The sequence below is a fragment of the Argentina silus genome (assembly GCF_951799395.1).
Source record: "Argentina silus genome assembly, chromosome: 12".
Lineage (NCBI taxonomy): Eukaryota > Metazoa > Chordata > Actinopteri > Argentiniformes > Argentinidae > Argentina > Argentina silus.
This window is the reverse complement of record NC_139666.1, coordinates 20,231,929-20,254,659: the sequence shown is the minus strand read 5'-3', so window position 1 is coordinate 20,254,659 and position 22,731 is coordinate 20,231,929. Positions and strand designations below refer to the sequence as shown.

Genomic DNA, 22,731 nt, shown 5'->3' with positions numbered 1-22,731 from the left:
GAGACCTATTACTATCAATCATGCACATTCGCGAGGGGGCGGGGGGGGGGGCGTTGTTTTATTGGCAGTTTTCTTTGTAGTTCACCTGCTTTTTTCATTCCCACATTTTGGTTTAGCTGTCCAACTGTTGCCTACTTTAGTGGATAGGCATCACAATCATGTCCTTCAGCGTACGATCACACAGCCCGTAGAGGTCGTTATGGTGCTCAAAGCTATTTTGCACTACACCTCTGTCACCCTTCCCACCCCCCACTCCACCACCCCTGCATAATCAGATGGTACGACCCAATGAATGTCCAATGATCTCCGATGAGGCCTTTATACTTAGTCTATATACTGATGACGTCCTTGTGTAAATGAGGATCAACTTGGTGGGAGTCCATGTGGGAACGCTGCCCTGTGACCTGCTGTATGTGTTTATCCCGGTCCTGTTTATCATAGAGCTGTCCACTCCCTTTCAGTGTTACAGCATACCATGGTATCTGGCGCCATTTCTCTCATATCTGTGTCAACAAGCTAACCCACTGCATTCCAGTTTGTCTGTTCCCCGACAGTACAGTCGTCGCATGTCACGTCTCCATAAAAACAATTGGCAGCGACTAAACTGTTAGTGATATTTGAGCATGATTTGTTTCTGAGAAGCAGTCTTGTTTGCCAGATGTCACTTTCCACGACCTTGTGGACACAGGTACATATGAAGATAAGATGCACTCTGGTCTTTTCTGATGGCTTTTCATTTCATGCAAAACGTCCCATAGAAACCCATTCCTTCGTAACCGTACACAACAGCCTACTACTGTATTTTTCCATAATCAATTCACCCCCCCCCCCCCCCCCCCCCATTTTTCACTCTTTGAATACGGTGCCATTTTTTTTTTTTTTTTGCTCTCGTGACCTTATTCTTATTTTTGACTGTTACTTACTTGTGTGTCATTGGTTGTGTTTTTAGGACACATGTTTTTATTTTTTTTATTATTATTATTTTTTTTTTTATAGGAGGTTGGGATTGTTCTCAGTAGCTGGGCTTTTCAAAAGCTAGGAAAATACAGTGCCATTGAATTCCATTTACCTTTAACGTTCTCAAACTTGACAACAGGGGTGGGGGTGGGGGTGGAGGGGGTGGGGATGGAAGGGGCGGGGTACGGGTTCAGGAGTCAGGACAGACTGTCTCTGTTGGGGTGGTGGGGGGCAAAGCCCGGCTCCCCTCCCCCTATACCTGAGACAGGAAGTAGGAACATCCTGATGGAGGTCCGCACTAGAGGAAGAATGGCATCAGTGTGTTTTCAGAGGCAAATCTTGGATTGTCTTTGTTGCTTTCTATCATGTCAAACACTATGCTATTTTTTTTTTACATTCAAATAAACTGCTGAAATGTTTCACCTGTTAAGTCATTACTTTTTGTTTGATATAAGGGCAAAGTGATTTCCAGAAAGGCCACTTGAAGTTTCAACAACCTGTACCTTAAGGTTGAGGTTTTGAGGAAGTGGGTACCAGACAAGCCAGTCATTTGAGCTTGAGACGCTTTGAGTTGAGTGTTTCCAATGTTGACCAGAGGAGGGCAGCAGTGCTCCTTCACAAGGATTGTGACACCAAGGCTATACTTATGCTCAAGAGGGGTTCAGTTATCTCCTTTTGTCTTCTTTTCATCTCGACTATTAATGATACCGTGTTGGGTAGATGAAAGAAATATGGTAATTCACTGATTAACAACCCAAAGTGGGGAATGAGATATTACAGCATATGTGTAGTATTATGTATCTAACTTAATACTCTGATCATTAAGTCCAATAAGATTTAATCAGTTTCTTTGCCAAATCGTCCATAAATTATTTTTAACTTATTTCAGTGTTAGACTTTCCTCTAATTTAAATGTAATGGTCCCAGACAAAATGGACCTTGTGCCTTCAGAGAAAATGAAGCCTACTTGTTAAATACCTTAAGCCCCTAAACGGCTGAACGAAAAGGGTATTTGTACTAATGACTAGAACAATTCACCAAGTTCAAGTTCAACATTCACAGATAAACTAATGACGACAACAGCTGGCTGAAGACAATGTTATGACAAGACCAGAATAACGTGATAATAATCCATCTGAAGTGAAGACTTGAAAACATCTTCTTTCAAGAAGCACGCACCTGTGAACAACTGATGCTGTGTGAAAATAACCTCAATTATGTCGGAATCACAAATACACAGCGTCTGTGACGTCAGTTCTGCTTCTGCCTTCAATGGCACTACACAAATTAGTTCCAATTTTCTCTACACTCCAACTGTTCTTCATTCAACCTCACATTTCCTGGTTTATTAGAGCGAGCGTGAACAATGACAGCCTACCTGGAACATCAGCACCCCGGCTCATTAATTCTCAATGTGGCGCTGGAGGAAATAGCAGTTTCTAATAATGCACACACTTATAATAATAATCATCATATCATAATCATTACTATGTCTCCAATAGTGCTTCTGTAACTAATATAAGCTTTGCCAGAAATCCGGGTCTGGTGATACAGTATTAAATCCAAACGTATTCTCAAAGAGGGGAAACAAGGGGAAATGAAATATACTGTATAACTCAGCAGGTTGAAGGAACTAAGACTTCATTACTCCTTTGGGTCCTCATGTGTTTACCTCTCAGGTGAAATAAATGAGGGCTAGTATGGTTTCCACCTGTCTGTTATGTTCTGGTATGTCTCTGATGCAGGCGATATCTACACACTAAATGAGGATGGCTAAGGAAATCTCCCAGTGATCCCACTATGCCATGCATACATCAGGGGAGGCTGGTGGAGGTAGAAAATCGGAGGACGGGCTCATTGTCATGCATGGAACGGAATCAGGAATGGTATCAAACACACAAGTTACCTCATTCCATTCCATGCATGACAATGAGTCCGTCCTCCGATTTCTACCTCCACTGACATGCAAGAAGATTAGAAATGACATCAATAAATCCTGAGTCAATCTTTAAACGGGAATTGTTTATTGTTGTGTAATGTTACATAAAATGGGATTGCAGAATGTGTCAGTCCAAACAGCATAATGGCATTAAAACATGAAAGGACCTGGATAGTTTTAGAGCTGTGCAAAGTGTATAGTGGTCCACTTGACACAGAAGACTAACCAAGATAATGTAGGCAGGGAACCATTGATCAGACAGCTTCAAACCAGGGGAGGCTGGTGGAGGCAGAAATCGGAGGAACTCATTGTAATGCATGGAATGGTATCAATACATACCATTCCCTATTCGATTCCATTTATTACAATGAGCCCCGTCCTCTGCTCTGTGTTTGATAACATTCCTCATTACATCCCATGCATTACAATGAGCCTGATTGTTACCTCCACCAGCCTCTCCTGGTTGGAACTAGTGGCACAGTCCCCAGAGATACAGGTGTTGCCAGTAGGACCTGATATTGCTATTCTGATCCATGTTTTTACTTCTAATCATGCAGTGATCATCTCCACATTGTCCATGGAAACACCCACAACATTAAAACTCCAACAACAACCGTGGCACAATCCTTGAACTTATCGTTACAATGAAAAATGACATCATATTTTTACGGGAAATTAAGTTCACTGAAACGGAGAGGACGACATTCCAAACATATCTGCAATTACAATCCTCAAGAAGAATATGGTTCCGGAAAAAAAAGACATTAAGTTAAGCAGTTCTTTTGAAGATAAGCACATTACACTTCCATCTGCTTTGGTTTTAGAATGACAGTGTGGTAAAGTCTGGTTCTGGGGACGCCGATGGAGGCAGAAATCAGAGGAGGGGCTCATTGTAATGCATGGTACGGAATATGTTTGATACCATTCCTCATTCCATTCCATGCATTACAATGAGCCCCTCCTCCGATTTCTACCTCCACCAGCCTCCACTGGTACATTAACTGGAGCCATGGAGGCTGGTGGTGGCAGAAATTGGAGAATGGGCTTATTGTACAGTAATGCATGGAATAGAATGGAATACGTTCCATGCATTCCAATGAGCCCTCCGATTTCTACCTCCACCAGCCCTCCCCTGAACTGGAGCTCTCTCCATCAGTGGCTGTTGGGGTGTGACAAAGGGCAATGCCGGAGGCTGACAGAGCCTGACAGGGGTAGTAGTATCAGGTCCTGACAACAGTGGGACAACTACTATCACATCATGGGAATTATCATATGACATGTCCAATTAGGCTGTTAAACACCAGCATATGACTGATGTCAAGAAGCCACTGTCTGCAAGGGAGAAGAACATGGTAGTAACAGATTGTGTGTGTGTGTGTGTGTGTGTGTGAGAGAGAGAGAGAGAGAGAGAAAGCTAAGACAAACATTGAAGAATGTTCATGTTCAGAGCATTGACTGTCTATGAACTTAGTGAGAGTTTTATGTTGTGGGCTAAATTGTGATTTGAGATTTTAACTTGCGTGCATTGAAATTTCATATAAATCTCCAAATCACACCAATAAAAAGCTGAGTTACACGTACTGATCTCAAACTAAATTTAAATAAAAAATATAATTAAAATCAGTGTCTAAACAGCAGTGGACCCATCAAGAGTTATTTGCTTCTAGAAATCATAAACATAATTTGAAATAATTTGGAACAAAGTCTATAAAAAAAAAAGCTTTACTAGCCCCAAGGCAATGAACATACAGAGATGAACAAATAAATAGCTACCACAAAAAATGCTCTACATACAAGATATGATATAAGCCTATGAGGCGTTGCATAGTCCCAGGACGAAATCTACGTCAAGACTCCAGATTACACAAAAGACATTCAGATAACACTGTTGGTAGATCTGGAGGTGACAGAAACATCACACCGTATCAGACTTGTTAGGCCATGCTAGAGAGAAGACTCAGCTTAGTCCGCCTGGGTCTAGTGGCGTTCAGGCTTTGACTGGCCTACAGAGCAGCGTGTGGTGGAGAGAGGAGAGACCAGAGTGCAGGGTCAATGGGCTCTGTTCCCTCCCTGCATCTTTGGCCACACTTCCTCAGACAACAGTCGTTTTTATGGGTTTTGTAGTTTTGAGGTTGTAGTCCATTGTTGCTTGTTTCCTGTGTCAGACATTGTAGTCGGGGGCTTTGCCCTGCAGCTGGCGCTGTTGGATCTGCAGGGTCATGAAGGCGCCCACCGTCACGTGGAATAGGATCTGCCACACATTCCGCAGCTCATATAGATACATGTTGCAGAGGCAGATGAGGGCGAAGGCCAGGAAGGACTTGCTGTTCCTCCACACGGAGAAGTAGGCAAACAGGTAACACTGCACAGGGATGAGGAGGACCAGGAGTAAAGCTCTAGTTACTAGAGTCTAGTAAATGTTTTACTTTTGACTCACTTTTGCAGGACACAAATATATCCTATTGTTTTTTTTTTCAACTATCTTTCTTTCTTTATGTGTTTATTTAGGAGTAGGGACAGATGTAATATTGACATATAGAATTTTCAACAAGCCAGATGCATTGCACCTTTAACATGTTAGCTTGAGCTAATTTCCAGTGTAACGTCCCTAAACAGACAGAAAAATTCAAGACCACTTTTGATCGAGAGTTAACCCAAATATTTGACCTGGAGAGTATCGAACATTGATTCAAGTCGGTCCAGTTTATAAAAGGCGTTATTACATGCTATCAGGGTTCTGAAAAAAGGGTTCTGCCGTAGACTCAATAAAGAAAACAATGTGATGTGAAAACCACAGGCGAGCCTATCTTGCTACCATCCCCTTTCCTTGCAGTCAGAACACCAGCCTGCTGGGATGTAAAGTGTGGGGCTATTAGTCATTCACTCGGCTGGTGACAGACAGGCAGCTCCTTAGTGTAGCGATCACTTACCTGATACAGACAGGCCGCTGTGCCCAAGAAAAAGGCAATCACGTAATTAAAATCTTTGTCGTCGTTCTGTGGATATAAAAGGAAACGAGAGGAATTAATTGCAGGTCACTTAAGTACAGCAGGTTCCAGTACAGTTCCACACATGGTTTTGATGAAACCGGTGCAGAACTGCAAGAGCGCTAACTCACCCAGTCACTGAACTATTAATAGCATCTGGAATACAATGATTATGTGTCTCTACAGGGTGTTTTTTTTTAAGGAGCGGGGCGTAAATTTGTTGGATATCTGCCACCTCTGGCCATCGTGGCGAAATTCAATTTGAAGTTCCAAACAACATCCTCCCTAATAATAATATAACCCCCCGAAATGGACTTGCAGTGTCGAACATTAGCTGTTGTGTTTCTGCATACGCGCACGATTCGAATAAGCAGTCACCAGAGACAGAAAGGCGAAAATCGGCGAGTCCACCCTAGGCAGTATCAACATGCTTCTATTCAAACCGAGTATCAGGTAGGACACTCCAACTTTAGAAAGCACAAAAACAGCGTTCGGAAATTAAATATTTCTTTCAAGGGATCTCATTCCCTGATCGCTAGCGATTAAACAATGTCATTGTTAAACAACCATTAGGGTGCTTTCAGAAAGCTTGAATGTTACATTGCAAAAACACATAATTGAGTTAGCCTTACCTGTAATATGCTCTCGATGGCATGGACCCCACGCAGCAGATTGAGGCCACCACAGAGGACACTCAACACACAGGAAACAATGCCTGCCAGAGCCACAGGCTCCAGGATCTGAGTGGGAGCTGCAGGGAGGGGACATGATATATCGCCGGTAAAGTCATTGCATCATAATCAAAGAATACCTTGACAACAAAGCTGTCTGGGGGACAAACATAGTTCCTATTGGAAGCTCCATAGGAGACTAGAAACTAAAGCCATTTTAGCAATTTTTTTGGACCGTGATCAAATATTTTTATTTGATATTCAAGACGGGTACTGGTACTGTACAAGTAACGTGGCTAACGCGATGAGTCACTAATATAGCTGAAAACTGATTAAAAATAAATAAATCTCCTCATTGTCTTCTAACCTGCATAGTTTTTCACACTGTCTCCGTTTCTGCGATGATAGGGAAAGCGAAATAATGAACACTAGTCAACTGTATTACAGTGGGACCAAGTTTGACAGCCAAATATCTACATCATGTCAGAGTGACAGCGCTGCACGCTTGTTTAGGTGTCTCCAGTGACGGTCCACTCTACCAGCATATGGAGCACTAACACAACCAGCCAATGGGCCATGGAGGCTCTCAATACAATCTAAACAACATCACAACAACAACAACAGATTTGGTGCCAGGAGACTAAACTATGGTTGAGTCAATAGAAATAACGGTCAGCCACTGCTCCGGTAGATCATCTTAAAACTCTCTCAATCATGATCATCTCAAACTCCACAATCCTGCTGCATTAATTGTATGTCGCAAAATTCTGATAACGTGGAATGCGACACAACGTTCTGACAATGTTGTGCGATTACCGTTTCATTATCTCTAGGGCAAGGTAAATAGTGAAGTGAATAGAAAAATGCAGCAGTTGTTGGGGTGAGGGGGGTTGTCACAACAGCTGCAGTGACCCAGGGCAGAATCACTTAGCTTGGATCGCTGAGGTGTGAAAGTGGATACAGGGGCACTGATCCAGAAAGCTGGGATGGCAGGGGTCTTAGGAGGGCCTGTCTCAGCCAGAGACCACTGGTGAAGGGGCCAGTGACAAAGTCAAATCAAATCAAATCAAATCAAACTTTATTGATGAAGTGGAACACAAAGGCAGCTGCTACTGTAGCAAAGGTGTAGCAGGCAGGCAGGCAGACAGACAGGCAGGCAGACAGACAGGCAGGCAGGCAGGCAGACAGAGTGCTTTCATGTGATTAACGTTGGCTCTGTTCCAATATGTTCCCTCACCAGGCTGTCCGTAAGGTATGGAAGGTGTTTATGTGCTAAACACCTGACAATGGGAGATATCAGAAGGCTTGGGGGGGATACGGAGGGGTTGGGATTAGAACGAGGTGGATGAATGTACTTTAAAGGAAAGCAGTACACAGTCGTACCTTAGGAGTTAAGCCTTAGAGGAGGGAGCCTCATATACAGCACTGTATAAATGTTACTGTGCCTAAAACCCATCAAACACACTTTTTATCAAAATAAAAAAAAATCCTTGATGTGCACAAACTGGTCTTTGCATATATTTTTTGTTTTGTACGGCTGACTGTGTAAGATAAGACGTAGCAGTAGCAACCCCTGCTGTACTGTAAGGAGTGGGTCTGTGAAGGGTGACAAGACAACTCAACAGGGACAACACCCCCCCCACCCCCCAGGAGGTGCCCCCTACCGTACCTATGCCCTTGTACTTGGAGGGGGTGTGGGGGGAGAAGCCGTTGACGGAGCCCAGGTCCTCGGGGGACAGCTGGTAGGGAGGCCGGAGCTTGATCTCCGTCTGCATGTCCGACAGGTTGATCTTGGTGGAGAGAGAACGGGGGCTGTTGTAGCGTTGCTTGGTCTTCTGGATGAAGTTGTCTGAGGATGGCATAACAAACAACGTCAGACTATTGCACGTTGAGCACAATGGCCATACAGGGCCCTCCATAAGTATTTAAAAGAGGAAGCATTTTGTCTTCTTTCGAGCTCTATACTCCAACAGTTTGGATTTGAAATCAAACGATTATTATGGCGTGTGTGTATGGTGAAGGGCCCAAGAGTATAGAGCTCAAAGAAGACAAAATGCTTCCTTTTTCCAATACTTACGAAGGGCCCTGTATACATTGTCAAGAATACAGATAAAACACTTGTAGGTACACATTTTCATTCATGTCCATTGGTATACTTTTAGAGCAGTGTTGAAATAATTCATTGCTTTGTAATCGGAAGCTTCAAAACCAGAATGCCCTGTGTGCAATCAGACAAAGTAGGCTAAAGCTAGTTGAGGGTTTATTTGGTGAACAAGGGGGAGAACTCACCAAACTCTATGAAGGAGTAGGGGCGCACAGCACTGTTGATGCGCTTGGTGTCGTATGAGACGAGGAACTCCCTCTGAAGCTCATCCAGGAAGCAGAATGCCAAGACGTTGGGGTAGTTCTCTGTACACACCATCAGATAGCCCACTCCCAGGGAACTGATGAAACTGACACACACACACACACACACACACACACACACACACACACACACGACCATGAAATTCTCCTCTTTCAAAGGATGCTTGGAATTCTGACAGACTGCTATACAGTTACTTCCTGCCAAACCAGAGTCTGGAGATTCCAACACACACACACACACACAGAGATACACACAAACCCATACTCTCATACAAACAAACTCCTACAGAGTCCCCCGTCTCCAGTAAAGTGATTTCATCATCGGAATCTTTTGGCTCGGGTGTAAAAGACAGCAGTGTGGAACTGATCTCAAACTCCAAAGACCTAAGTGTACATACAGTACCAGTAATGAAATCACTAATTCATCAATAACACACAGAGACACACAGCTCTTTGAGTCTTCACATGGGACTCAGTAGCAATTTCCCCAGACAGTTTATCTCCAGCGGACAACATTACAGGGGCTAATGCAGTTACAGTGCTGTACAGCAGGAAGTACATGCGGTCTCCACCAGAGAATGTGGTAACAAATGGTTCCCTTCAGCCAGACACAGGATCTGTGCAACACACATCATCACAATCCAGCATCCTTTGCAGGCGGCTAGCTGGTTGTAAAAAATGAAAACAAATTACCATTTCTATGAAAATAACACGGCACAAAGGATCCGTGCCACAGTGCTGTTTCCAACCAATCTATCAATAAATTATAGATTAGCATTCTATGTATTTGCATAACAGGTGGCATGGAGGCTGAACCTTAAGTGACTGTATAGAGCTGCAGTGTAAGGCGGAGGGGTGAGAGGGAGATGCCAGCGTCTGTCTCCCCGTGTTAATGTCTCCACAGGGAGATGAAACAAACACATGACTCACACCCAAGCGGGAAGAAAGGAGTGGGACAGCAATCTCGCTCGCTCTCTTTCCTCCCTCTCTTTCTTCCCTCCCTCTGCCTTATGAAGTTTTGGGTGATGAATAGCGGTGTCGCCAGCGCCGGCAGGCACGGGAGGATGGAGAATCACGGCCCCCGCAGCCCCTCGGAGGACCGATAGATCCCGGTTAGGCATTGCCGAAAAGGATGTTTAAATCTTACATTAGGTTAGCGAGTGATTTAGATGGTGCCTGGCACTTCCTCCCTTCTCCATCACTTTCCTTCATGGGCCAATGTTAGCTTTGATTCAAGGACTTGGTATTAAAGGGGTCTTTAGATAGAGGATAGACAGCCCAGCTCTGAGAGGGCTGGCTAAGTGATTGACTGTGTGTGCGTGTGTGTGCGTGTGTGTGTGTGTGTGTGTGTGTGTGTGTGTATGTGTGCTCCTTTCCATTCAAGACAATATCTTCTGCCTTAATGGGACTATTTAGCCAAGCTAATAACCCATTTACTTGTACACAGATTTCTAAGTATTCTAGAATGCCCCAGTCGTGTTTTGGAAACAAGACTCACACAGCTTTAATTTAGAAACCTGTCAAAACATTCCCATTAGGGAAATTAAAGCTCTACAGCACTGATGCAACTAGGAACATTAAGCTGGTGACAGCTGCCTTAGGATCAGAAGAAATGGGGTAAATAGTGAAGCATCATCCCAAGCTAAATGATAAAACCAAACTGCCACCAACTTTGGGTGCTCATTACGGATGGGTTTGATGCAAGTTTTTGGTAATCGTTTAATTGACGGTGGCCAGAACCGATTAATCAAGTATTTGGAGTGGAGTGATTTGATAGTGGCACTGAGTGAAGTAAAGAGCAGGGCCTCTGTAACTGAGTTGAGATGGTAAACTCACTCCTCAAGTTCAAACAACCCCACCACCTGCACTGTCAAATTGCTAGCTTTTCGATAGCATAGCTGGTTTACATCGGGTATTTGAGGAGACAGTCACGTGTGTTGGCAAGTCAGAGGTCGCAAGTTCGAGACTCGGTTGGAGCAACTCGAATAGCAGGGCTACTGTTTGTAACAACTTGACGTCTGTTTCATCTGCTCCATTTGGATAAAACGAGACAAATCCCACCCACAATCTCACAGACAAGTGGCTTGTACCACTGAAAGTGAGGGAAAAGTTGTCTTTTTCTATTCATTTTAAAATCAGTTTGGATGCCAGCTAGTGACTAATCAATTACTCAAATAATTGAACCCATCCCTAGTGGTCATATCATAGAACACCTCCCTACAATAACCAGAGTAGAAACCACGTCCAACAAAAGCCTGAGACAACCTAACCAGTGTGTTTCAACTAACACTTACTTCTTTTTTCTTCAATAGTTTTTTTTTTAATTTTTATTATTATTTCTCCAACACACACACTACACATAAACAAAACAAAACAACCCATTCCCCCCTGTATAAGTGTGTGTTCCCAGGGTCCGCGTCACTGCGTGGTTCAGCTCCCATACCCAGACCTACCACCGTGACGTATTATGTTTATGTTTTATGTTTAAGTATTTATGTTTAAGTATGTTTAAGTATTTATGTTTAAGTATTATGTTTAAGCTAGCAATGCTTGTGTGAGAAAACACTTACTTAATATAATAATATATGCCATTTAGCTGACACTTGTATCCAAAGCGACTTATGTATGCAGTGAGTGCATACATTTTTCAGCATCTATGGTCCCAGCGGTAATCGAAATCATAGCCTCATAGCCTTGTTAGCATCATGCTCTACCAACTGAGCCACAGAGGACTACTTACTTGACGTTGTACTGTCCAGTCCTCAGAGTGCAGCGGTCAGGAAACTGGCCCAGTTTCTTAGAGAGACCTTTGAGGTGTTTCTTGGTCTCTTGCAGGCCTTTGTCCTGCTCATAGTCTGTGGAGGCAGAGAGGGGCAGTCCATCCCCCACCCTCACCACAGAGGCAAACAGCACCATAGACATCGTACAGCTCTCACACGCTCGCTGGTGACCTGCAAACATAGAAGAGTTGAATTGAAGGATATTAGAGTAGAGGAGAATAGAGCAGAATATAATAGACTAGAATAGAATAGAGTAGAATAGAAAACTAATATTAACTATTATTATTGTGGAAACTTGCCTTCACCTTCAAAGTGGCATTATGCAAATGATACACCAAATAAACAAAGAGTGGATGCATGTGTTCACCTGTTCATTCAAAGGGGATTACCATTGTGATTTATGTGCTGTCTTACTTAAATTAAATTTTTCCATCTCTGCATGAATATAAATATACCAATCATTCATTATGGCTCATGTTTTATTGTATGGGTCCCTGATAAAACATGGAAATTCTAAATGATTTATTACGGTCTGTCTCTGACTATGAAATATCGCTGTTCCTGTATATTTTGCCAGGTTTGGTACCCAGCATAGAATTCTGAGGTCTCGCGACAACTGTGCCCCCTCGATATTGGATAGTTAGCTTTAGCTAACCTAGCTATTCATGTCAGATGCAATACAGTCAAACTGGTACTGTCAAAGAGACTGTTGCCACTGCCTCCGGCTCTGGTACTGTAATACGTGAACTGAGCTAGAATGGGTTTAGCCCAGTCATAAAGCACTTATAGGTACTGATCTGACTTGTTAGCAACATATAGCTAGCTATATCAGCTCAGTCCCTCTGAAAACTACATTGGCAATGATGCACTAGCTAGCTGAATAGCATTGCATGTTCAGTGGCAAGTGTCCCAACCCAGAGCAAATCAATTGCTAATACAAACTGCATCGATGTCCCATGAATTTAAACTCCACCTTTAGCTAGCCCTCCCCTAATCAGTGCTCTAGCACTGCCTACAAGCTAACTGTCATTCGTTAGGAAATAATTCAGAACATCCCTCTGCTGCGCTGGTTAGCAGCACAAGCTAGCTGTCAGATTCATGGCCTCCCAAATATAGCTGGAATATGAAATCACTGCTTATTCATGAGCTAACCTGAACAAAAGCATGTGTCAGTCGTGCGCCGCTGATGATTTAATGGCAGGTCTTTTATTCCGTTTGACTGAATGTCGCATCACCGGGTACCGGTTATTTTTCACAACATTCCACAGCTACTGTACGGTCGTACTTGTGCACACACAGCCAAAGAGAGTAAAGCACAGGACAGAGCTGCGTATGTTTACGTGGCCGTGCGCTCGCTATGTATTATGGGTATTGCCAACGTGAATCTCATCAGCACCAAAAAGGAATAGATGCTCTGATGCTATCTGAATTCTAAGTTTAGTTTATAGGCTCTCTGGTATAATGCACACATATAAATATAGCAATATATATTCATTGCACGGTCTAATTTGAAGGTTAGTCCTATACTAAATCCTGATATAAGCCTTCAAATGCAACATATGGACCTACAATATGTCTCTTCCCAGAGGCTATTCTAAAATGGCATATATTCATTCCTCTGGGTGGATGAGGTTTAGGGTTTGGAGATGAATGCTTCCGGGGGCCATTTGATGAAGTAGATTTTGTGGGCAACAAATGTAAAGGTGCTGTGCCTCAGGCAAATGGACAGGTGTTTAACTTCCCATCATGCCTGAGGGGAAGCACTCAGGGGTGCTCATAAAGTTAATGAACCTGTATAATGAACTTCACACAGTACCTCTTCACTAGACCAGGGATTGGGTCTCAGTTCAGCCCCAGGTGATGTATTTGTGACACTGAGTGAGGCTCAGAAGAATAAAACCCATTTACCTGAAAAGAAAACTTCTAACAGGACCTAATGTCACTCCAGACAGAACGTGGGCGCCATTAACATTTTCTCCTCTATCATTTACTGGATCTAAGGTTCAAGGAGAGCAAAACCTACCTTATTAGTGTCACTTGCATTGAGCTCATAGGATGATAATCACCACCATGGTATCACAGTTTTTGTGCCCTTATTATCAAAAGCCCAATTCTCAGGTGAAACCAAAGCTACTTCAACATGCAGCTCATGTCGCATTACATATGTACCAGTGGAGGCTGGTGGAGGTATCAAACATGTGATACCATTCTTCATTCCGTTCCATGCATTACAATGAGCCCATCCTCCGATTTCTACCTCCACCAGCCTCCCCTGCTATGTACATATGAATTAACGCTGTCTGTGCTATCGCTGGATTATTTATGAGCTAGTTCACATTTGTAATTACCATGGTTCAGGTCTGATAATGATTTTCAGATCACACACTACAGTTTTATCTCGCCTCTGTTTTGGAGCATCAGATAAATGCTGCTGGCTGTCCCTGTTCTCCCCATTGGAGTCATTTGCATTTGCAAAAATACATCCAGTCCAGCTAATCCAGTATTCTACTTTGTTGTTGTTGTTGTTGTTGTTGTTGTTGTATGTGGTGGTGGTGGTGATGATGGTGGTGGTGTTGTTATGAGATTAACAGTTCAGACTGCACTTTTTATTAATTACAGTGAAAACAACCGGACATACCTACCAAAGCCACACAGTCAGTGGAGGCTGGTGGAGGGAGAAATCGAAGGACAGGCGTATTGTAATGCATGGAATGGAATGAGGAATGGTCCTCCAATTTCTACCTCCTGTACTGTTGACAACTTGATGAATAGTCAGTTGTCCAAGGGGAATGTTTAGCACTTCTGGTGCTGTCATTCACAGTGACAGAGACTACATACTGTAAAAGCGGAAGGGTCCACAAGATTGATACCTCAGACTCCTGTTTTAATAAGCTGATTATCTCACGATTGTGGTGAACATTTCAGCATTTACCTTTTGTTCTTGTTGTTGCTGAGGACATTGCATAATATGATTTCAAGGTGAAGTCATTGGTTCCTAGAACTGAGACTTGAACCATAATGAACTGACAGTGTGTTGTACATGCAGTATACTTTAAAGGCATATTCATTTTACATGATCAGAACCATTGGGCTGTAAATCAATGTACTGTATCAAGCTGTTGGCAGGTTGCTGTCTCTAGGGCTCGATATCTGGAAATATTTGAAGCCTCTAAAGACAGCCTTAACCCTCCAGGTTGATTACGCCAGACACACTGATCAATGCCTGATCAATTTTGCCCATTCAACATGCTGTACACAATGGATTTTAAATTGGATCTAATTCTGCTCTAATAGCTAAGGAATTTTCAATTGATAGAAGAGAGCACTTAAAGATGCCCTCTAGTGTGATGAGGCCTTGAGCGCACGAAACTATCATCTTCCAATTTCTATAAGCAGGCATGAACGGGCTGATGCTGTTCAGCTGGCCATTGACTGGCAGCTCTATGGTACAGAGTGCTGTGTAGAAGACGACTGTATGGATCTTTGAACAAAGGGTGAAAATTGTAATTTTGATTACTGTCTTGAGAGAAAGAGCAGAAGAAAATCTTTATTTCCCCTCCAGCATATATTCAGTATTTATTTCTTTGACTCTCGGCTACTCAGAGCAATTTGTCCAAACATTTTGATGTATTGAATAGTCTTCCGTGCGATTCATTTTGAAATCACAGGCAGGAGTTTTGTTTAGGATCAATGTCTGTGATAGTTCAGAGACCCAAAAGATGAAAGAAAAGAAAAAGATGCTCTTGGGGGCAGCCCAATAAACAGGGTGGAAAAGGGTGATTCTGCCCGTACAACTTGTCCAATTTGGCTGTAGTTTCCTGGCAGATAACAACTTGGTCTATCATATGAATTTGGTACTGTACATTGCGGCTCGGTGCTATGATGTATCCTGTTTGCTGGGAATAACAGTGAAGGAGCAATTGACCCTCAGACTTTCTGGATAAAATGAGCACTACATCCTCAATCTGCACTGGTATCAGTGGAGGCTGGTGGAGGTAGAAATCGGACGACGGGGTCATTGTAATGCATGGAACGGAATGAGGAATGGTATCAAACACGTGTGTTTCATGCCATTCCTCATTCCGTTCCACGCATTACAATGAGCCCATCCTCCGATTTCTACCTCCAACAGCCTCCGCTGATTGGTATCATGATAGAGATCATGTTTGAAAAGGAAACAAAACAAAGAGAGCAGCAGACACTTAGATTAAAAGCTTAGGGTTGGGCACGATAAAGAATATGCAGAGTGCAGTTGGAGGTCGAGGCACCATTTGCAGTGCTGCTCAGGAGAACACAACCCATTTATTTGAAAAGAAAACGGTTAACGGGACCTACTATCACTCCAGACAGACCTTGGGTGCCATTGACATTTTGTCCTCCATCATTTCCTGTCTCTCTATTTCTCCAGGTTCATATCCTCAGCCACGTTGCAACCCGTTTCAACACAAAGGAATGTGATCAGCCATGAATAAACAGGGCCCCACTCCCTCCAAAATGAAAGTGTGATTGAGTAGTTATATATGCCTACACACTGGGGCATTCATCAGGTTGGCTTGCTGCTGCTGCATTTCACACTTGCTGAGTTCAGACTTGATCCTGAACACACTGCAGTCCAAACACATCATAGTCCAAAAGAAACATTAATATTAAGGCTAAAGTCACTCCTACAGTACTAGTTTGATGGTCAAGTTCGTCAGAAGAGCTCTGTAGTGATGACAGGAGTGGCATCTCTGTCTGAGGGGTGGGAGGACTTCAGGACACATTCTTTCTGTCAGTCCATTCTTTCTGTCATCTCTCAAAATAAACCCACCAGTGTCAGTTCTGCTGAGCGCTGCTGGACATCTATTTGTCTTTCTCCTCGGATGATGGAGAACCCAAACCCAGGTAGGGGTCCAAATATGAGGGCAGAAAAACATTTTCATCAGGGATGTCAGTAAAATCCTGTGACCTTAGGAGGTCAAGCTCTATTTATTGTATGGTGGTGACTGTCTTATGCAGTGTTTTTGTACGTCTGCCTTGGTGTGTGGTGCTGGTGGTCTGGCGTTTACTAGGAAGAGGAATGTAACTAAACTAAAGCTGTAGTGTGTGTGTAGCGTTCCACAGTATATGTTATAGCAAACAAACACAATGTAAAAAAAACAAACAAGTAAGTCCTGCAAAAGTAGACATATACAAAATTCTAATGCTCCATTGAAACTGAAATTCTTAACAGTTGAAAATTAAAGAGCATGTAGACCACACATTAAGTCGTTGAGAATGAGGAAGACGCATGACAATTTCACATTGTTTTGGAAATGTATGAGTTTTTATTTTTGCACGGTCCTCATTCTTAGGGGCAAAACTGTACATATGGCTGAGCACAGAAAATCAACAAAGGCAACAATGACTTCTTGGCATAAGTGTGACAATTATCCACACAATATGGAAAACCTTTGGGATAAGACAGAGGTGGTCTATATGTAAAGTCTTCTTTTTATCACCATTTATCAGCACTGAATAGGCCATTAACTGTTCAGAAACAAACTGAGTAAACAAAGATATCTCTCCCCTGACAGAGAACATGTACAGTAACATCTAAAACAGCATATGTGTTCGCATCTAGCTCCATAAAGCTACTCCCAGCATTCTGTGATGATACAGCTAGTTTTGCATGTTGCAGAAAGGTAATGGTCACATTGAAACAGTATTTCTATATCAGCCAGACGTCCATATTAGACCGACCTGGAAACTAGCCCATTTAAACTCCCAAACACTCTACTAAATAGTCTCTTCGTTAGCCCCCCTTAGCTCAACATGTTTTATTCAATACTTCCTGCCAAGATTTGGCACGGGAATTGTAAACTGGACCATTTAATCTATACATTTTGTTCTCTTTCTTGGAGACAAATGTAAACAGTTCTTAATTTGGCGACACGAGCTCAAAACATCCAACTGGAATGCAAATTACAACAAGCTAGTTCCCTTTAATTGTGTTTCGCTATCCCTGAGAACCTTATTCATAATGAAAGGAACCAAACTCCTGAATAATAAAACACAAGTTCAGCTACAGATATGCCTTTAAATATTTATAGCGGCTTAAACCAGGAGTTTAAAACACGCAGCATTAAAGTTGCCACTAAAGGTAATGATAATGGCATCGGCATCGATAACAATACCAAGCTCTGAGGGGGTCTTGGGACTTCATCGACTTACTCAAACCTCTGATCCATTCTAAAGTCATCCATTTGGATGTGCTGGGACATTAGGGACAACACTGCCCAGACCAGAGAGGCCAGACAAACTGAAGCAATCTGCTCTTGGATTCTTGGCGCTGTTCAGTTGGAACCGAGACATGTGAGATAGACTGGGCTAAACCTGGGCTAAATCTACAACCAGAGAGCACTCTAAATCATCACAGCTGCCTCCTGATGAAGTTTACAGGTCTGCTGCACAGAATAAAGGTGGAAGTGGAAGGGAGGGACAGTGTCTTGTTCCAGTACACATTTCTTGAGATGGAGGAATCTTTTTTCAATGCCTATTGTATTGTATAACTGGCCCATTATATGCTATGATAAATATGCTCACAGGAAGCCAAGCTCTTGAGCCTCATCTCTGTAACACTAGAGAAATGTACAGTAGGACCATAAAGAGGTAATACTAGGCATATTATTAGGACAGGACATCTCCATAAATCATTAATGCCGAGAAATGAGTGTAGCATAACAATTCACATAACTTTTTTGGCTTTTTTTTGTTGTTTTGTTCCTATCTGTTGATTTTTCTGCTGTTTTCTCCCATGACTGACTCTGAAACACAAGTGCAGAGGTAAAGCAGCACCGGGCTTCACACGCCATCACTAGAGTTCTGATATGCTTTAGGGCCAAAGTATCACCATATCTGTCTGAAGTGAATCATTTGTTTCCAAACACATTTAAGGCCACAGTTTTGAGCTACTACATCATTTTTTTTCTTTTGAAAGCAAGACCTACTGTAGAGTAACATGACGGTTCTGTACAAAAATATTGGAACAAACCTAGACTGTATTCCTCTTCAAGGGAACGGGGGGGTTGATAAGGATAAGACTGTAGAAGTGACCTCTGTGGTTGGTATATGATGTAATGTAAGCTGGCTGTAGGTGGGGCATGCAGAACAACCATCGCCCTCCTCTCTATCCCCCGACCAGCCGCCACCAACGCCACCGCCACAGGTTCAACCACACAGATCCTCAGGGGTGAGCAGAGAGGGCCCAGTATTGCATAGATACAGTATAAGGTGTAGCTTTTCACAAATGCAGTCACAGTATTTTGGGCAAAAAAAAAAAAAAAAAATTCTGTTTGTTGATTTGTTTTTTTAGTTCCTTTTTTTTTTTTTTAGTTTGTTCCATCAAAATATTCATGAAAAAAAGTCTCAAGTGGTCCGACGGTACTCCACTGGTACTGTATTACAAACATGATCACCGCGGTATAAAAAAATAAGCCTTTTCTTGCTTGCTGAGGTTCTCAAGTGTCACCACATCAGTGCTAAGAGGAACCCTGCCAGGGTCACAGTGCAACGACAGGCTCCTCCCACTCTGCCCGCCAGCCTTAAAGCTCCTCCTTCCTCTTGCCCACCTTCTCCTGGTCCCGCCCCCGCAGGCTGCGCATGAAACCTATAAAGCCCGCCTCCTGAGGAGATGAAGAGAGAGACAGGCGGGATAAGGATACAACGTTTTTACATTCACTCTGCCTTTCATAACACAATATTATATATTATCATCATCATCATCAACTTGATATTCTATCATAAGTTGATAGAAGAGTACATAAGTAGTAATAATAAATGTAACTTATTGCATTTATAAAACATAGTGTTACTTACCCCTCTCTCTCCGTTGTATTTTTCTGCAAACTTGCCATAGTTGTAGTAGTTGAAGGTGGGGTAGCCCTCCACATTCTCCTGCTTGCACAGCTCATGGTTCTGTCCTTTAGTGCAGTCCACAGCAGCATAGGCAATCTGAGGGTTCAAAACATGGGAGGAAAAATAACATGAGCTTCGACGTGGCAGTCAGTGTCATGCAGAGTAACATACTGTACTGTACTGTGTCACAAGCAGCTAAGCGTAACAGTAATCCCAACTCGCTAATGTACAGCTACTGTAATAGTCAGGGGAGGCTGGAGGAGGTAGAAATTGTAATGCTGGAATGGTTTGGTTTGATACCATTCCCTATTCCACTCCATGCATTGCAATGAGCCCCGTCCTCCAATTTCTACCTGCCCTAGCCTCCCCTGGTAATGGTCCGCTACCTACATCGTCATCACATTGTAGGGTCTTTTCAGATTGAGACAGTGCTGCAGCCTGATTGAAGCAGCTGTGTAGTGTGTAGGAGTATAATTGAGCTGGGCATGTGCAGGGTGCCTCCAAAAAAACACCAGTGAAACTACAGCACTGAGCCCTTGAAGGCAGGCAGGTGAGCTTCCTCTGGCCTCTGCTCATGGCTGTTGCTGTTCCCTCTGCCGAGCTGCCTTGAGGCCTGATAAGACGTCTGGCCCTGGGGATAATTGACTTCCCTCTGCAGGGGAAAGACAGCCAACATCCACCATGCCCAGGCCTAGGACGTAACATCCATATCAAAATAAGGGGGGTGGGGGCTGTGAACGCTCACAGGAGGAATGTGGGACGACTATGAACTCATAGATTATGATTTTTTTTAATGAAGAATGAAATATCTTTACTTCACAGATACTGTGTGAAAGTGTTTCCATGGTAACTTGGTGACATTATCTGCCAAAACAGCTGAACGCTTTAAGTCATTGGAAATTGTATAACCGACACCTACAAGCTAAAAAAAGAATGGATTTGAGAGAATACCATAGAATAAATGTATAGTTATTGGCAAGGAAAGTGACATTTACAGTAAACGCTCACAACAACACAGCCGTTTTTGGCACCGTTTGAGCTGTTCTGCTCAGCATTCCACTTTCTCCCCAAATTTAGCCAGTTTTTTTCTCTCTCTCTCTCTCTCTCCAGGGTTAAGCAACATGACTAATACATTCCTATCAAGCTAGACCATTTATAGTGGGCGGGAAAAAAAAAAAAAACAATCACTCCTACATCACAACAACAAAAAAGAGATTTATGTTTGGGGGGGCCCGTCACAGGGCGGCAGTCTGCACAAGCAGCCTAAATGAGCCATAAATACCACCTCTCCGCTACGTGGCTCACTCAGCTTGTCCTTTTGTACTGCTCCAAATGCCACCCTCCTCAGCCTCTCCTAATGCTGCACATTGAACGTGTCACCATTAAATAATCGCCGCATGTCATCCCCTCGAGATGAATGCGGAGATGACGGATCGCTTGTTGACACAAAATAAATGTGACAGGTTGACGTGCAATTGCAGCGACGCCATTCCTCGGATATGAAAATTGTATGTCCCATTATGAAACACTCACATAGAGTAAAGCTAACCCTAACCTTAAATGAACCATAGAAATAGAATGTGTACAACAGACATGCCAATTCAAATCAACGTCCCGTGGTGGGTGTACCAGCAGCCATCTTTTTGGTGTATCATTTGGAAGTTTTAGCTTACAGCTTCATTAACAACAAACTGAACTCAACTGACATTGGAATGTTCAGCCACATGATGCTTAGTTGCTATGGTGCCTTCTCTAAAGTTGCAGCTTCTCTCTGTGTTCTACACATGCAGCAATAATGATTATCGTGAGCAATTGTGTATTCAAATTCCATGTCGGCCATCTTTTGGTGTACTAGCTAAATTGCCATGGTCTAAAGGGACCATGTCTGTTCTACTCATTCAATTTCTATGGGCATATCTCTGATGTTTGAGTCAGCAGTGAGTTGAGATCAGGGTGACCTGAACAGCCGTCGACAGTCATGGAACAGGGTTTACCCAGATCCCAAAGGTTCTGTTATCTCTCAAGTCACAGCGGCAGGGGATGGTTTACAGCACAGCAGAGACCTAAGCCATACCATCACACTGATGCCCGTCCCTGGGCCATCAATCAGACTAGCAAACAAATTGACAGGAAGAAAATGAAGCGGTAAAGGATTGTTTTTCAAAGGGGTGCGGCCAACTGCGGTATTGATTCTTCTGGGGTTGACAGAAGACCCCACAACATCTCATTGATCACAGAAGAGCTGAGCAACATGGAGCATGTAGAGGTGATATATAGTACAGTAGTTAGGGCCATTCCTCATTCGATTCCATGCATTACAATGAGCCCGTCCTCCGATTTCTACCTCCACCAGCCTCCCCTTGCTCTACGCTATGCTTAAAGTGCAGTGCATTAGTTTCATCAGACTTCTAGGGTAGGATGGAAGTAATTAGTGGACTTTCTACCTGCGGTGCTAATTAATCTCTGTGAGAGCAAGCAGAATCTTCATTGCATAAGCAAGTTATGAGGAAACCCAAAAAAAAAAAAAAGAGCCAATCTCTCTCGCTCCGCTACCCCGCGTTCTCATTACAATTACAACAGATATCTCTGAAATGAGTAATTCTTGCCAGCCCCTGTCTTTATATTTACTGATATTCAGTTCAATCAGGAAAAGAAAAGTATTGTTTGTACAAAAGCTCAGCTCACGGATAGCCCCGTATTCTGGGAGGCACACTGCACTGTATCTGGTGTTTAATTGGGTCTCTTCAAAGAGAGAGCTAAGCTCGATTCTGTTTCTCTTGGGTAAACGAGGCGCATCAACCCAGCAGACTGTGATCCACTCCTGCATAGACCAACACACCAGGGCCCCCTCTATAAATAGTCAGCATGGCTGAATAATCCTTGTCCTGTTCCTTCCAGTTCCTGCTCAATCACCCCTTCACCCCCTCCGCTACCCACTGGAAGAGGCGGGATGAGGAGTGGATGAGAGTGAGGAGTATCTGGGGAGTTTTTTTTTTTTTTTTTAACCTGCGGTTCATGTTGCATTGGATCTCCTCTGTCCTCAAACCAGCGGGTGTTATAGCATGTGCATCCATAACCACAACACCTCCCTCCCTCCCTCTCTCTCTCTCTCTCTCGCCCTCCCTCCCTCCATCTCTCCCTTCCTCCATCCCTCG

At 43.2% G+C, this 22,731-nt stretch overlaps 2 protein-coding genes across 2 annotated transcripts in view; both read right to left on the bottom strand.

Moving 5' to 3' along the window:
- Nucleotides 1-2,976: 2,976 nt before the first annotated feature.
- On the bottom strand, nucleotides 2,977-12,995 carry sec22a (SEC22 homolog A, vesicle trafficking protein). The gene is made up of 7 exons (XM_083682490.1): nucleotides 12,854-12,995; nucleotides 11,662-11,872; nucleotides 8,844-9,007; nucleotides 8,224-8,403; nucleotides 6,516-6,634; nucleotides 5,827-5,892; nucleotides 2,977-5,258 (listed from the first exon to the last, which is right to left on the bottom strand). The coding sequence occupies exons 2-7, from the start codon at nucleotides 11,841-11,843 to the stop codon at nucleotides 5,058-5,060; spliced, it is 912 nt and encodes a 303-aa protein (XP_083538616.1). The 5' UTR covers nucleotides 11,844-11,872; nucleotides 12,854-12,995; the 3' UTR covers nucleotides 2,977-5,057.
- A 6,018-nt stretch (nucleotides 12,996-19,013) lies between these two features.
- pdia5 (protein disulfide isomerase family A, member 5) overlaps nucleotides 19,014-22,731 on the bottom strand; it is a 33,804-nt gene continuing 30,086 nt past the window's right edge. The window contains exons 16-17 of the mRNA XM_083681994.1: nucleotides 19,538-19,672; nucleotides 19,014-19,344 (exon numbers count right to left, since the gene is read on the bottom strand). Coding sequence (XP_083538120.1) covers nucleotides 19,264-19,344; nucleotides 19,538-19,672 — 216 coding nt within the window. The 3' untranslated portion in view covers nucleotides 19,014-19,263. The remainder of the gene's footprint in view (nucleotides 19,345-19,537; nucleotides 19,673-22,731) is intronic.

Bases quoted from the DNA above. Each gene is read 5' to 3' on its own strand.
- sec22a (XM_083682490.1), bottom strand. From the start codon at position 11,843: ATGTCTATGGTGCTGTTTGCCTCTGTGGTGAGGGTGGGGGATGGACTG. The intron at 9,008-11,661 runs GTAAGTAGTCCT...TGTGTGTGTCAG, and splicing joins ACTGGACAGTACAACGTCAA to TTTCATCAGTTCCCTGGGAG. The intron at 6,635-8,223 runs GTACGGTAGGGG...CCCTCCCTGCAG, and splicing joins CTCCAAGTACAAGGGCATAG to CTCCCACTCAGATCCTGGAG.